The 15,083-nt window shown below is 46.5% G+C and overlaps 1 protein-coding gene across 1 annotated transcript in view; it reads left to right on the plus strand.

Moving 5' to 3' along the window:
* The window catches only part of LOC311225148 (gamma-aminobutyric acid receptor subunit rho-2-like), a gene marked incomplete at its 3' end in the record, with an annotated part of 65,222 nt that overhangs the window by 15,145 nt on the left and 34,994 nt on the right, over positions 1-15,083 (plus strand). The window contains exon 2 of the mRNA XM_084310352.1: positions 4,403-4,512. Within this exon, the coding sequence (XP_084166478.1) occupies positions 4,494-4,512 (19 nt within the window). The 5' untranslated portion in view covers positions 4,403-4,493. The remainder of the gene's footprint in view (positions 1-4,402; positions 4,513-15,083) is intronic.

Consider the following 15,083-nt stretch of genomic DNA (forward strand, 5'->3'; position numbering starts at 1 on the left):
CTGGCTGTATCCCGTCTGGCCGAGGGTATCCTGGGAGAGCCCACAGTCGTGCGACCCGGTGCCCAGCGATCCTCGATCCACAGATGAAAGCAGTTGGACTCTCTGTGGCCGGCGTCCTCCGGTCCACGATGGAGAGACGTGAGGCGACCTCGTCGTGTAGAGCGTCTTCTCACCTGTCGTCCTCTCCGGGGGGGGTATTTCCAACACACCGCAGTGTTGGCCTTTATCCATAGAATAATCAAAGTACTCAAAGCATAATCCAAGCCGGGGAAGGCTAGCCGTCGTCGGTAGAATAATCCAATATACAGGTCCACTCGCTCTTTGGCCTGGAGCTCCTCGGGTGCAGCTTCACGTGGGGTCAACCACCCTGGATAAGCGTCCAGCTGATGCCCGAAACGATGGGGGTGCTGATTACTATAGAACTCTTACCGCACGATGCACTACATATGAATAGACTATTATTAGCTTAATAGAATACGTCCAACTCGACGATATAGTGCCAAATATGACTATTCAAATATTAATATACACGATGTCTCAATGCCGATACTGGGCCGAATTGGCCTTACTGCCCACACGTGGTTCGCGGGGAGGCTTTTGCGTCTGTCACTCTGTTGGAGGGTAAGGAACTGGACTAAAAGAAAGCTCTACTTTAATAGCGCAGTATATATACGCACTATGAACAAATAGTACCATTAGTGGTGCGGTAGACATATTCCTACGCGGAACTAGGACTTGTCCATACATGTTGAGCGGTACGATTTAACCTGGTCTGAGGGGTATGGCGACCTGGCACCAAGGTCTCGTCCAATGGTAGAATGGAGACTATTATGGGATGTTCAGTAGACTAGAAGGGATATTCAATGCATATTGTACAAGGAATATACAAGGGATATCAGGGGATATCAGGGGATATACAAATACAATTAAATATATATATATAAATAAATATATATATTCGGTTTAATCTGATCCTTCAGAACAGGTACAATACAGTACGGCTCAATACACACAATTGTTAAGGGGATGCAGACCAGAGAAATACTTTCGTCTTGTTTACATCAGGGTCCCCCATTTTCAATTCATCATAACATATATATGACACACATGACATACAGATAGACAGTACTGTTACATCTATACATTTATGACATACCAGATTTACAAATACAGTACTGGTTATGAGTACAAAAATAGTCTAAAAAGAGAGTATATACATTTGAGGGGGAAGAAACTGTAGATTGGAGGGGGTTGGGTGGGTGGGGGGGGGGGGGGGGGGTGTACATTGGAGGGGGTTGGGTTTGGGTCATGGTGTCCTACTCAATCAACCTGGCAATTATTATATTCCGCAAATCTCTTAATTACCAGATTGTGCTAGTAAGGCAGTGTTGTGTTTATATATGATGTTTACTTCAGAAGCTCTAGTGCCCAGAAAATTATTATTGCAGCTTTAATTCAATTCTAAAACTATATTAAACGCAGGGTTGGCAGTTTCCAGGGAAATGAGGTTTCCTGTCCAGCAGAAATAACAACGTGGCCTTTCAATTATAAAGACGTGGCCTGTTTATATTTTATATATATATATATTATATTCATGTGCAACACATCATGTTCCCTGCAGACAGAGAAGAGAAAAGAGGAAGTTATTTCACAGCACACTGTGTACTTTCCAACGAGGGACACGATGGGTAGTTTTGCGATTCAAAGTGTCTTGGGCTGCGACTCAATCCAAATCAAATCATTTAAACCATGTTTTGTGTTTTATGCAGTGTGTTTGCTATATATATATGCATTGTAATAGGCACCTTATTTCAATATCATTCTACAAATGTAATTAAATATATATTTATTCTTACTGTATATATACTGTATATATATACATTATAATAGTATATACACACCTATATTGCACATATACACACAGATAACAGATAAGGCAGCGAACATTAGGCGAGGCTATAGTTGGGAGTCGCGTGAGCGCGCAAACTTTTTCCTTATTTCTTTTTTTGCTTGCGCACGCTGCGTGCACCTGCGAACGGTGCTGTCCATGGTTCTGAATTCATACAATACACACACCCACTAGGCTACTACAGCGAGCCCCACTCATTTAATATATAGTGCAAATTAAGTAGGGATGTCTGATATTATCGGCCTACCGATATTATCGGCCGATATCGGCATTAAAATGTGATATCGGAAAATATCGGTATCGGTTTTCAAAAAAAAAGATATATATATATATATATATATATTTTTTTTTACATTTCTATAACCTTTATTTACCCAGGCAAGCAAGTAAGAACAAATTCTGATTTGATTTATTGTCAAAAGTATGCATAATGTTGTGTTAATTCCACAACAAGAGATATGTAATGTTAATTACCTGAAATTATAAAAAAAATTGGGGGGGGGGGGGGGGGGACCCTGCATATATCGGTATCGGTTGATATCGGTTGATATCGGTATCGGAAATTAAGAGTTGGACAACATCGGTATATCGGTATCGGTAAAAAAGCCAACATCGAGCATCCCTAAAATTAAGTGTTCAAATTAAGGCATCCAATATGATTAACCACTGTCTTACCTTAATGCAGCAAAATGCGACATTTCGTCTCGGCATCAATGATCTTTTCTGTGAGATCACTTTCAGTGTGAAACAGACTCTCAGAGTTAACCGTCTCTCCTGGCGCATATTATTGTTGTTCTTAGCCAGTTTCGGATGCGCCTCGTTGCTGAGACAGACCGTTCACGAGTTGCGGTGCCGACAGGCAATGAAGGAAAGGTTTTTCGTCATTTGGATCATCATGCTTTGAAAACAATGTACATACAGTAGCTCTAAAAAGTTTCCACGATTTGATGAACTCTGACTCTCATCATGCCCTCGTAGAGCAAACCCTTGTTTGCCAAGATAACGCAACATAAAATAGCCTCAGGTGTTATGCCCAGGGCAGGGCAGCCAGGGCAGGGCTCGCTGTGGCTGCAGGGGTGCCGGTATCTGCTGCTGCTGCTGGCAGCTTCTGAATTACTTTGTTTATATGTTGCCTCGGAAAAAGACCGTATATATCCATTTAGCTTTTTGACATTTGACTCAAAATAGTGCGCCGGTGTTCGCTACAAAGCGATTGGCGGGCGGAAATTCGGAATGCAGATGTTTACAGAAAATGTATTATGCGGGGCGGTCAGGTGGCGTAGCGGAGATTGCGTTCGTCACCAACCCCGGAGACGCTAGGATTCGCCTGTTCGAATCCAGCTCACAGCTCCGGGGTTGTCACCAGCTTGGCTGGCCGTTCACACTAATACAATTGGCTGTATTAGAGGGTGGGAGAAGCTGGCGGGGTGGGTCCGGGTCGTTGTAAACAGCGACTCCTACAGTTCGGTCGGGGCGCCTGCTAAGCGCGGATAGGACCTGAGTGGGATAGTGTGATCCTTCCACACGCTACGCCCTCTCAGTGAGAATCCGCGCTGCCAGGTGAAAAGAAGCGGTTGATTGGCTGGACGTGTGTCGGAGGAAGCACGTGGTAGCCTCCACTCTCCCAGACCGACTGTGGGGGGTAAGTGCGCAGCGACCAGGAATGGGATTGGGAATTGGCATAACGACTAACATTGGGATGGGAGAAAATCGGAGGAAAAAGGGAGGGGGGAAAAAGATAAAAAAAATAAAAATAAAAATTATTATGCTTTGCGCTGGGATCAGGATGTGATTGGCTACATTATTTAACCTGAACCTACCCATAATCACCAGATTGTCACCAGGGGGCTGCAGCGACCACACACACACACACAATATAGTAGCCTGTATAGTAGCCTTAACGTGGGCTCATCATTAACGTGGGCTCATCATTAACGTGGGCTCATCATTAAAGCAGCCAGCGTCTCTCACACCATAGTTAAATCACAGTGTGTCACGGTCACAGTACTCTGCACACGATCATAAGGCCTCGCAGAATAATGTGAAGTCTGCTCAGACACTTACCGCCTCTCACCATCCATAGACTATTTATACCAGCTGTGGTCTTAGAGCGCAGCTGCGCAGCATAGCACTAGATTCCTCTCATCCAACCAGAGTGCAAATGTAACAGTAAAGTGCAATATATTACAGTACATGTATTGCACTTTAGTGTTACATTTGCACTCTGGTTGGCTAGCCAATCAGAGAGGGTCTTCGCTGTATGCGGCTAGCCAATCAGAGAGGGTCATCGCAAACATAGGCTACGGAAAAAAATCACGCGGTTAGGGTTAGGTCTTGAGGTAAAGCCATGTGAGCGTCCTGGGTTTGTTCCGCAGCCGGGAACTCAAATAACGTGTTGTAATCAATAACAGATCTGAGCCTCTGACCTCTAACTGTATTGTTGTTGTTGTTGTTGTTGGTGTTGTTGTCGTTGTTGTCGTCGTCGTCCTTCAGCTCCTTGAGTAAGAAGCCTCCAGATGTGACCAAGAATCGCAAGACGGTGAAGACGGAGAATCTGCTGAAGGTGGACGACCACGACTTCACCATGAGGCCGGCGTTTGGGGGTGAGACACACACACACATACACACACACACACACACACACACACACACACACACACACACACACACACACACACACACACACACACACACACATCCACACATACCACACACACACACACACACACATACACACACACACACACACTCACACACACACACACACATACACATATGCACGTACACACATACGCACATACGCACGTACACACACACACACACGCACACACACACACACACACACATGCACGAGAGAGAGAGATGGGGAGAGAGAGAAAGAGAGAGAGAGAGAGAGAGAGAGAGAGAGAGGAGAGAGAGAGAGAGAGAGAGAGAGAGAGAGAGAGAGAGAGAGGGGGGGAAGAAAGAAAGAAAGAAAGAAAGAAAGAAAGAAAGAAAGAAAGAAAGAAAGAAAGAAAGAAAGAAAGAAAGAAAGAAAGAAAGAAAGAAAGAAAGAAAGAAAGAAAGAAAGAAAGAAAGAAAGGGAGAGAGAGATGAAAAGTACAGTATGAGGCGGTGGAAATATATTATTAATTAATTATATTAAATCAATTTTATGCTTTGAAGGCACATTTGGAATTACATCTCCAATGAATCTATTAGGTTAGAAAACACCCCAATTGATTTGCCCAATTTAACATGACTTCCTTTAATCTAATGGTAATTTTATTAAATTATGTCTGATCTCATCTTGTCTATATAAATAAATAAAAGACCTCTGGTCCTAATACCCGAATACAAATTACAGATACAGATAATCGTGTCAGGTTGAACTTCCTCTTCACCCGGGAGGTTCCTGGGAACACAGACACAATAGACAGAATAGACGTCCACAATATTTAGTTTCAATTACCAGTCAAGTTGGATTCAAGAAGAGACTGCAATGCAGAAAGAGATTGATTTAGTCTAATCCGTGTCTGTATTAATTTGGAATGTCTTTGTCTAATGGTTATGAGGAATATTAGTACATGGAATGTCAAGCTGTTTTTGAACACGTTTTAGTTTTCTCTGAGATGTTTCCGTTTGTTGTTTTATTGATTTGTTGTTTTATTGATATTTGATTTTGTTCTATGTTTGTATATTTGTTATTGTTCTATATTTGTTTGTATGTCTGATTTTGATTTGTTTATTGTTCTATATTTGTTTGTATATTTTATTGGTGTTGTATTGATATTTGTTTTATTTTATGTTGTTTTATTGATTATTCTTGTTTGATTTTTATATGTGTTTGGATCCAGACCAAAGGAAGAATAGTCGCTGCTGCTGAGGCAGTGACTGATGGGGATCTGAAATAAAGAAAAGAAATAAAGAAAAAAGACGAGATACACCTCGTGGTGATTTTCAGACTCGCTGACGTCGGCGTAGTATAGCGTGCAATCCCCGATCCGTCGGACTCGACCGGGCGAGCAGCTCCGCTTGTGATCTTCACAGCGAGTAGGATCTGAGAACCTGCCGGGCATGTCAGGGAGCTGCAGAATGATGAAAGGAAGGTTGGGGATGGATGGATGGATGGATGGATGGATGGATGGATGGATGGATGGATGGATGGATGGATGGAAGGATGGATGGATGGATGGTAGGATGGATGGATGGATGGATGGATGGAAGGATGGATGGATGGATGCACCTCCCAAGTAATTGAGGCCCAAAACCCCGGCACCTGTATTCCCCCCCGAGCCCAAAACATAACCATAATTGCAGTGAACATGTCGCTCCTCGTCTCTATAGTCTTGTAATCAAGTGGATTTCTCACGCCAGCATCTCTGCTATACCGACCCCTTTGATGTTAAACCAATTCTCCAGGTCTATACAGTATATTCCTCTCATGATGTTTTTACACGGCCGCGTGTGAGCGGGTTGTGTCTGTGCGGAGAAGCCGGCTTTGTTTGTTTGAGAGAGAGAGAGAGAGAGAGAGAGAGAGAGAGAGAGAGAGAGAGAGAGAGAGAGAGAGAGAGAGAGAGAGAGAGAGAGAGAGAGTTTGTGTTAGTATCAGGGTGGGTGTCTTAGTCTAGTGGTGAGAGCTGTGTTTGTATCAGGGTGGGTGTCTTAGTCTAGTGGTGAGAGCTGTGTTTGTATCAGGGTGGGTGTCTTAGTCTAGTGGTGAGAGCTGTGTTAGTATCAGGGTGGGTGTCTTAGTCTAGTGGTGAGAGCTGTGTTTGTATCAGGGTGGGTGTCTTAGTCTAGTGGTGAGAGCTGTGTTTGTATCAGGGTGGGTGGGTCTCTTAGTCTAGTGGTGAGAGCTGTGTTTGTATCAGGGTGGGTGGGTCTCTTAGTCTAGTGGTGAGAGCTGTGTTTGTATCATGGTGGGTGTCTTAGTCTAGTGGTGCGAGCTGTGTTTGTATCAGGGTGGGTGTCTAGTGGTGAGAGCTGTGTTTATATCAGGGTGGGTGGGTGTCTTAGTCTAGTGGTGAGAGCTGTGTTTGTATCAGGGTGGGTGTCTAGTGGTGAGAGCTGTGTTTGTATCAGGGTGGGTGGGTGTCTTAGTCTAGTGGCGAGAGCTGTGTTTGTATCATATCAGGGTGGGTGTCTTAGTCTAGTGGTGAGAGCTGTGTTTGTATCAGGGTGGGTGGGTGTCTTAGTCTAGTGGCGAGAGCTGTGTTTGTATCATATCAGGGTGGGTGTCTTAGTCTAGTGGTGAGAGCTGTGTTTGTATCAGGGTGGGTGTCTTAGTCTAGTGGTGAGAGCTGTGTTTGTATCAGGGTGGGTGTCTTAGTCCAGGGGCGTAACTTGCGGGGGGGTCCCCGGAAAATGTCCCCCGCATGATTTCAGAATGCAGTATTTGTCCCCCCCATGTTTTCCAAACCGCTGCAACTGCGCAGCCTGGCGGCCAGCACTGTGACTCGCTACTACACAGTGCCGGCACTGCAGTCATACATAGGGGCGCTGTCTCGATAATGCAGTGTTATTAAAGCAGCGTGTAGCTGACGCATGAACCAGTTGGAACTGGAAATTCGTTGGTAAAGAAATAGCGGCCTGGAATCATTTTTGGGACGCTCTCGTCTCAATTCGCAGTAAAGGAATATATATCTGCGGTTTCCCTGGCGGATGGTGAACAAGCCAGCCGATTCTACTATGAGTCATGACATTTGACATAGTCTATGACATCATACTTAACTTAAACTTGAACACGGAGGCAGTTACAAGAACTATCATAATCCGAGCCCCGGGAGGGTGGTCGAAATCGAATACCTTTTGCGATGTATGCAGGGAACGAATTGAGCTGCCTGTCGCCCATTCTAACGCAGGAGTCCTGGACCCCCGACAGGTAAGGTAAGCGATTTTAGATGTATCACTTTAAGTGTGCGGCTGTTGTCCGAATACTAGTGAATATTGAAAAATAAAGGCATGACATTTAGAGACGTCCCCGTCGTAGCGTTCTGGTGCGGGGATATGGGTCTCTGTGCGGGGGCGCAACAGCAACAGGTGGGGTAGGCTGGGCAGAGATGTATGCATCAAAACGATTACATTGTTTGTCTCGCATACATTCGATTTATAATGCAAGCACCTGCATTACGCGCCCCCCCCCCACCCCCCTGCGACGTCACTGACCACGCCCCCTAATATGTCCCCCCCACCGCTGGGACCAAAGTTCCGCCACTGTCTTAGTCTAGTGGTGAGAGCTGTGTTTGTATCAGGGTGGGTGTCTTAGTCTAGTGGTGAGAGCTGTGCTTGTATCAGGGTGGGTGTCTTAGTCTAGTGGTGAGAGCTGTGCTTGTATCAGGGTGGGTGTCTTAGTCTAGTGGTGAGAGCACTCGACCACAATCTTGTTGGTTCGACTCCCGTCGTGGTCGTGTTGCTCTGTTGACGAGGTCGTGTGGCTCCGCCCCCTTTGCCTCCTTGTCCTTAAAAGATGCAGGAAGTTGGAACAAAATGCCACATCTGTCCGCCATGGAGCGGCTGATGTAATCCTCCCCTCCCCAAAGGTCAGAGGCTAAAGGGGACTGCCAGCAACGTGTTGTGTGTATTATTGCTCTTAATCCTGGGTAAAATAACACATAAAACTCATTGCTAATCCATGCAGAAGGGCAGAGAGAGAGGGAGGGAGGGAGAGAGAGAGAGAGAGAGAGGGATCGCTCGGGTGCATCGGAGACCCGGAGCACGTTACGATCCGTCTTACTGGACAAAACCACCGTGTGCTTTTCAGAAAGTGTAGTCGGCTTACTGGGGCTCAGTGTTACAGTTTTGCCGGAGGTAAGTAAAGTAAAGTTTATTTGTATAGCAATTTTCACAGAGAGAACTCACACTCAAGTGCTTTACATACAGCAGAAATAAAATATAAAAATAAAAAGCAAGAAACATTCAAGTGATAAGAGACAATAGACATATTTTACACCTGGAGGAAAAGCTCAAACATTACCCAAAGGCCTGTTTAAACAGTAGTGTTATTAGCTGATTAGCTGGTAAAAACTGTTTTTGACTACGGCGCTGACCTGTTTGTCGAATAAAAAATTGCTGTCGAAGATTACCCCGAGGTTCCTGACAGAGGTGGAGAGGTTTGGACCCAGGGGACCAAGTGCGTCAATGAGGGGGGCCGGGGGGGGGGCAATATTAAAAACAATGACCTCGGTTTTCCCTTTGTTTAATGTCAGGGAGTTTTCAGACATCCAGCACTTGATTTCTGCCAGGCAGTCAAGTAGTGGTTTTATTGATGTTTTCCCTTGGGTGGGTTTTAAGGGGAGGTAGACCTGCACGTCATCGGCGAAGCAATGGAATGAGATGTTATGTTTTGCCAAGATCTGGCCTAGGGGGAGTATGTATAAGAGGAAGAGGGTGGGACCCAATATCGAGCCTTGGGGCACCCTGCAGGTGAAGGGGGCCACAGAGGAAGTGAAGTCACCGAGTTGGACAGAGAAGGTCCTATTGCTTAGGTAGGACCGGAACCAGTCTAAGACGGGGCCCTTAAGGCCTACATAATGCTCGAGGCGAGCTAAGAGGATGTGGTGATCTACCGTATCAAAGGCGGCTGTGAGGTCAAGGAGTAGTAGTAGGGATGGGTGGCCTGCATCAGCAGCTGAAATCAGGTCATTTAAGACACGGAGGAGGGCCGTTTCAGTGCTGTGTCGTGGTTTAAAGCCAGATTGGAATTTATCATCCAATAATCTGGTATGTCATAAATGTATAGATGTAGCAGTACTGTCTATCTGTATGTCATGTATGTCATATATGTCCTGATGAATTGAAAATGGGGGACCCTGATGTAAACAAGACGAAAGTCTTTCTCTGGTCTGCATCCCCTTAACAATTGTGTGTATTGAGCTGTACTGTATTGTACCCATTCTGCAATCTGTTAATAAAGTTTTCAATCAATCAATCAATGGATGTCGTTGTGTTCAAGGAATGATTGTAGCTGTATGTAGACTATGCGCTCCAGGATTTTCGATAAAAATGGTAATTGTGAGATGGGTCTAAAATTGGCAAAGACAGAGGGATCGAGGTTGGGCTTCTTTATCCGGGGCTGGACCACAGCATGCTTGAAGGCAGCCGGGACACATCCAGTGCTGAGGCAGGCGTTTAGTAGAGGTAATAATGTGAGGAGGACAGGGTCAGGTACTTCCTTTAGGATGCACGAGGGGAGTGCGTCTGAGGGGCAATTTGTTGGTCGCAGGTGTTTAAGGGAGGAGAGGGAGACCGGGGCAAACTGGTCAAAAACAGCAGGCAGTGGGTGGGGGGGGAGAAGAGGGGGTGGGGGGGGCAAGGGGGGCAGGGGGGAGAGGGATCTGAGGACAGAGACTTTGCTGATGAAGAAGTGTTGGACGCCTTCACATAGAGCTAATGAAGGTACGACAGAGGGGGTGGCACAGGGGTTGGTGAGGGAGTTTAGGACTTTGAACAAGGCCTGGGGTTTATTGGAATTTGTTGTGACTAGGTTGGAAATGTAAGTTGTTTTTTGCAATTTTGACAGCCGTCTGGTGTAGATGGACAGAGCGCTGTGTAGGATTTGGAGGGAGACATGCAACCTGTCCTTCCTCCTCCACTTCCTCTCGGCACGTCTACATGCACGTCTGAGAGCATGCGTGGATTCATTTAGCCGCAGGGTGTGGGGAGGGCTGGTGTAGGGATGGGTACCTTTCACATTTGAACCGATACGGTACCGGTACCGGTACCTGTGAATCGATACCGGTACCCAACGGTACCTTTTTTTGGTACTTTAGTCTACAAAAAATGTATTTACCTACCTCAGTCGTGAAAAAAAATATCCTAACTTCAAATAACTACAATTTCGACCGTTTTTGGCTTGCCATTGCTCCAACTGCTTTGTTGTTGAATCAAGTCAAATCCTAGGTAAGCATATATTGTGCGTGTGAACGTTGACATGAAAAGAAAAAAGGTAAAACATTTATAAAAGTAAGGTAAAAAAAAAAAAAATGTAAAGTTTTTTTGTTTTTTTTCTTTTGGTATCTCACTTGAATCGATACTCGGTAGTACCGACGTGTTTCGGTTCGGTACCTCAAAAGAACCGAATTCGGTACCCATCCCTAGGCTGGTGACAGCTCCTGGCCTCTGCCCGGTATCTCTATAGCAGGACAGCCCCCCCCCCACACGGGTCTTAAAATAGCGGGCCGTCATCATATCCAGCGGGGACGCATCAGGGGCTGTGATTGTCTCTGCCATTAGTTTGATGTTGTGACGGCAGAGATTCCATTACTAGATTGTAGCGAGCCGCCGCCGCCGACGACATCAAAGACTCCGCGTGCCGCTGCCGCTGCTGCGTGGGTTAATACCCGGCTCTCTGCCCGCCCGGCCGCCACGGACATGTTATTGGCAGGCTCTGCTTATGAAAATAATACATCCTCCGCAGTAGCTCGTCGCCGCTTCCTTCATCCCCTGAGCACCAAAGTGACATGCTATTCTACGTGCGCGCGCATGTGCACGTGTGTCCCCTTTGTGAGGGAACGCTAGCTATATAGAGGAATCATCACCACTGAGGGCGGGATCCACAAAGAATGGATTGCACGGTGCTAGTTGCACCCTTACTTACAATTCATTATGAATTGAAAATGGGGGACCCTGATGTAAACGAGACGAAAGTCTTTCTCTGGTCTGCATCCCCTTAAAAAAAGCCATACTGTATTGTACCCATTCTGCAATCTGTTAATACAATTTTCATTAAATCAATCACCTGCGCGGTGCAATCCATTCTTTGTGGATCTAGCCCTGAGTGTTTGTTTCTTTCTTTATTTTCTGTAGCTCAGGCTGTTGAGCAGCTATCGCTGATGGACAGCAGTGTTTCCCCTGTGCCGCTGCTGAATTAAGACCGCCGCTGCTATGAACTAGACTATTAAAAAAAAAATACTAACAAAAAGATTTTTTTTTTTTTTTTTTTATTATTATCTTTTTTTATCATTTCATTTGGGCTGTGGGGGGTGCTTAATGTAAAAGGCTGCAGGGAGAAAGCACTGCAGTCTAGTCGATTTTTGTGTTTTAAGCACAAAGTTCATCATAGATCTAGCCTCTTTATTTTGCTCTCAAAGTGCACCAGATTGATGCATTTAACTTTAAAATGTAACAAAAAAAATAAAGTTCTGGGGGGGGGGGGGGGGGGGGGGGCATGCCCCCGGACCCCCCTAGAGGCACAGAACCACTGCTGAATTTTTTTTCAGGGGAAACACTGGACAGGTTACAGGAGCAGCCAGCTGCCATCTGTGCTGCAGTGGCCGGTGTGGATCCACCGGCTCGCTTAGCCGCGCGCCGTTAGCTTAGTCTGTTAGCCGCGCTGCGTGGCGAGGCCCACCCTCCCTCCCACCCAGGCAGTGCTGATGAGCAGATTAAGCCGGCGGGGCCACCCCCCCCCCCCCGCTGACCGCGTAGATTAGCACATGGACCAATCTGTTCCCCGAGCGCGCCGGCTTACCCTTTACACATGACACTTTGGTTCAAACTGGAGAAACACTCCGGCCGTATAGAGATGACATAGACCCGGGGAGAAGAAAGCACACACACGGTGTTGTAGTGGGTATAGATGACGGAAACAAGAGGAGCTGATATCGACCGGGGTTTACAGTGTAACTGTAATGGGATCCACAGGCGACCGCACTGACCAGCTGAGCTGAAGGGTCAGAGCCGTTAGCAGGTGGTTGGTTGACTGAGATGACTCATCCGTAGTTTATGATAGAATCAACCTGGAAATCCACGTTATTGAAGCATTCAGCTGTGACAAGAACCCTCCCGGTTGAAACAGTTCAGCTAGTGACAAGAACCCTCCCTGTTGAAACAGTTCAGCTGTGATAAGAACCCTCCCGGTTGAAACAGTTCAGCTAGTGACAAGAACCCTCCCTGTTGAAACAGTTCAGCTAGTGACAAGAACCCTCCCTGTTGAAACAGTTCAGCTAGTGACAAGAACCCTCCCGGTTGAAACAGTTCAGCTAGTGACAAGAACCCTCCCGGTTGAAACAGTTCAGCTAGTGACAAAAACCCTCCCGGTTGAAACAGTTCAGCTAGTGACAAGAACCCTCCCTGTTGAAACAGTTCAGCTAGTGACAAGAACCCTCTCGGTTGAAACAGTTCAGCTAGTGACAAAAACCCTCCCGGTTGAAACAGTTCAGCTAGTGACAAGAACCCTCCCTGTTGAAACAGTTCAGCTAGTGACAAGAACCCTCCCTGTTGAAACAGTTCAGCTAGTGACAAGAACCCTCCCGGTTGAAACAGTTCAGCTAGTGACAAGAACCCTCCCTGTTGAAACAGTTCAGCTAGTGACAAGAACCCTCCCGGTTGAAACAGTTCAGCTAGTGACAAGAACCCTCCCTGTTGAAACAGTTCAGCTAGTGACAAGAACCCTCCCTGTTGAAACAGTTCAGCTAGTGACAAGAACCCTCCCGGTTGAAACAGTTCAGCTAGTGACAAGAACCCTCCCTGTTGAAACAGTTCAGCTAGTGACAAGAACCCTCCCGGTTGAAACAGTTCAGCTAGTGACAAGAACCCTCCCGGTCCAAACAGTTCAGCTAGTGACAAGAACCCTCCCGGTTGAAACAGTCCAGCTAGTGACAAGAACCCTCCCGGTTGAAACAGTTCAGCTAGTGACAAGAACCCTCCCTGTTGAAACAGTTCAGCTAGTGACAAGAACCCTCCCGGTTGAAACAGTTCAGCTAGTGACAAGAACCCTCCCGGTCCAAACAGTTCAGCTAGTGACAAGAACCCTCCCTGTTGAAACAGTCCAGCTAGTGACAAGAACCCTCCCGGTTGAAACAGTTCAGCTGTGACAAGAACCCTCCCGGTTGAAACAGTTCAGCTGTGACAAGAACCCTCCCGGTTGAAACAGTTCAGCTGTGACAAGAACCCTCCCTGTTGAAACAGTTCAGCTGTGACAGTTAGGACAGCCGAAACCCGACCAATATTTTGCTGTCGACTAAAAACACACTTCTTCAATAAAAGAAACGAACCTTCTTACTGTCTTACTTATACTATCATGCACTCTTCCACTAAATAATCTTCCTTGTCTATATTACTACCAACTACCTATACTAATACGCTTTTACTACTATGCACTCAACACTGCAGCACCCAAGTTTCAGCACTGTTTTGATGAACATTGTTACTCAGCTGATAAGAGTCGTGCCCTTCCTGCTGACTTGTCGTACAGAACCTGTAAGTCGATTTTCGATAAAAGCGTTCAGCTAAATGACTAAATGTTAAATGTTAAATGTACCGGTAGGCAGCCAATGGTCTCTGTTTAGTGAACATCAGGACCTCACAGTTGGGGCAACAGAGCGACTGCAGATATCTGGGACGCACACCCTGGACAAGAAACTGAGCTTTAGAACACCACATCAAGATTCTCTTCTTCTCCATTAACTGCCTTCAATAGGAACCGTCTCATACGCATCACACACACAATGCCTCCAAAATGACTGCCCCCCCCCCACCCCTGCCCCCCCGCCTCCCGACCTCTCTGACATCAACAGAAAAAGCTATTTCACTGGGCACCCCGTCAACCCGCCCCTCACACCTCCTCCATCCAGCTGCCAGGACACTCTGCACCCTCTGCATCACTGAACCCAATACCCCCGTAAATGGCCTGTGTGTATGTGCTACTATAGGTGTACGTGACTTCTATTTTTTACTTCTATTTTTTACATGCTATACTATTTTATTTCATACTTATCGTTTTGTCTAGCACAGTCTCTGGAGCGTAACAGAAAGAAGCATTTTGAAGCAAAAGTATTCTGTACTTCTGTATGACAACTATTAAAGAGCGGTCGGGTGGCGTAGCGGAGATTGTGCTCGTCACCAATGCAAGAGGCTGCGGTCTCGACTCCCGGAGAGTCAGCATTGCCTTGGCTCGGGCTGATCGCTATACTAACTCGTTTGGCTGAGTTAGGGGGAGGGGGAGCCGTGGGTGGGTCCTGGGCGTTGTGGACAGCGACCCCTACAGTTCGGTCGGGGGCGCCTGCACAGCGAGGGTAGGATCTGGTGAGAGGTAGTGCGACCTTCCACACGTTACACTCTCCCGGTGAGAATCCGCGCGGCCAGGCTGGCTGCCGGCTGGCTGCACATGTGTCGGTGGAAAACATGTGACAGTCTCCGGCCTTCCGGACCAACAGTAGGGGGGGGTGCGCAACAACCAGGAAGTGGCCATTTT

The sequence above is a fragment of the Notolepis coatsorum genome (genome assembly GCF_963971535.1).
Source record: "Notolepis coatsorum genome assembly, chromosome: 3".
Classification (NCBI taxonomy): domain Eukaryota; kingdom Metazoa; phylum Chordata; class Actinopteri; order Aulopiformes; family Paralepididae; genus Notolepis; species Notolepis coatsorum.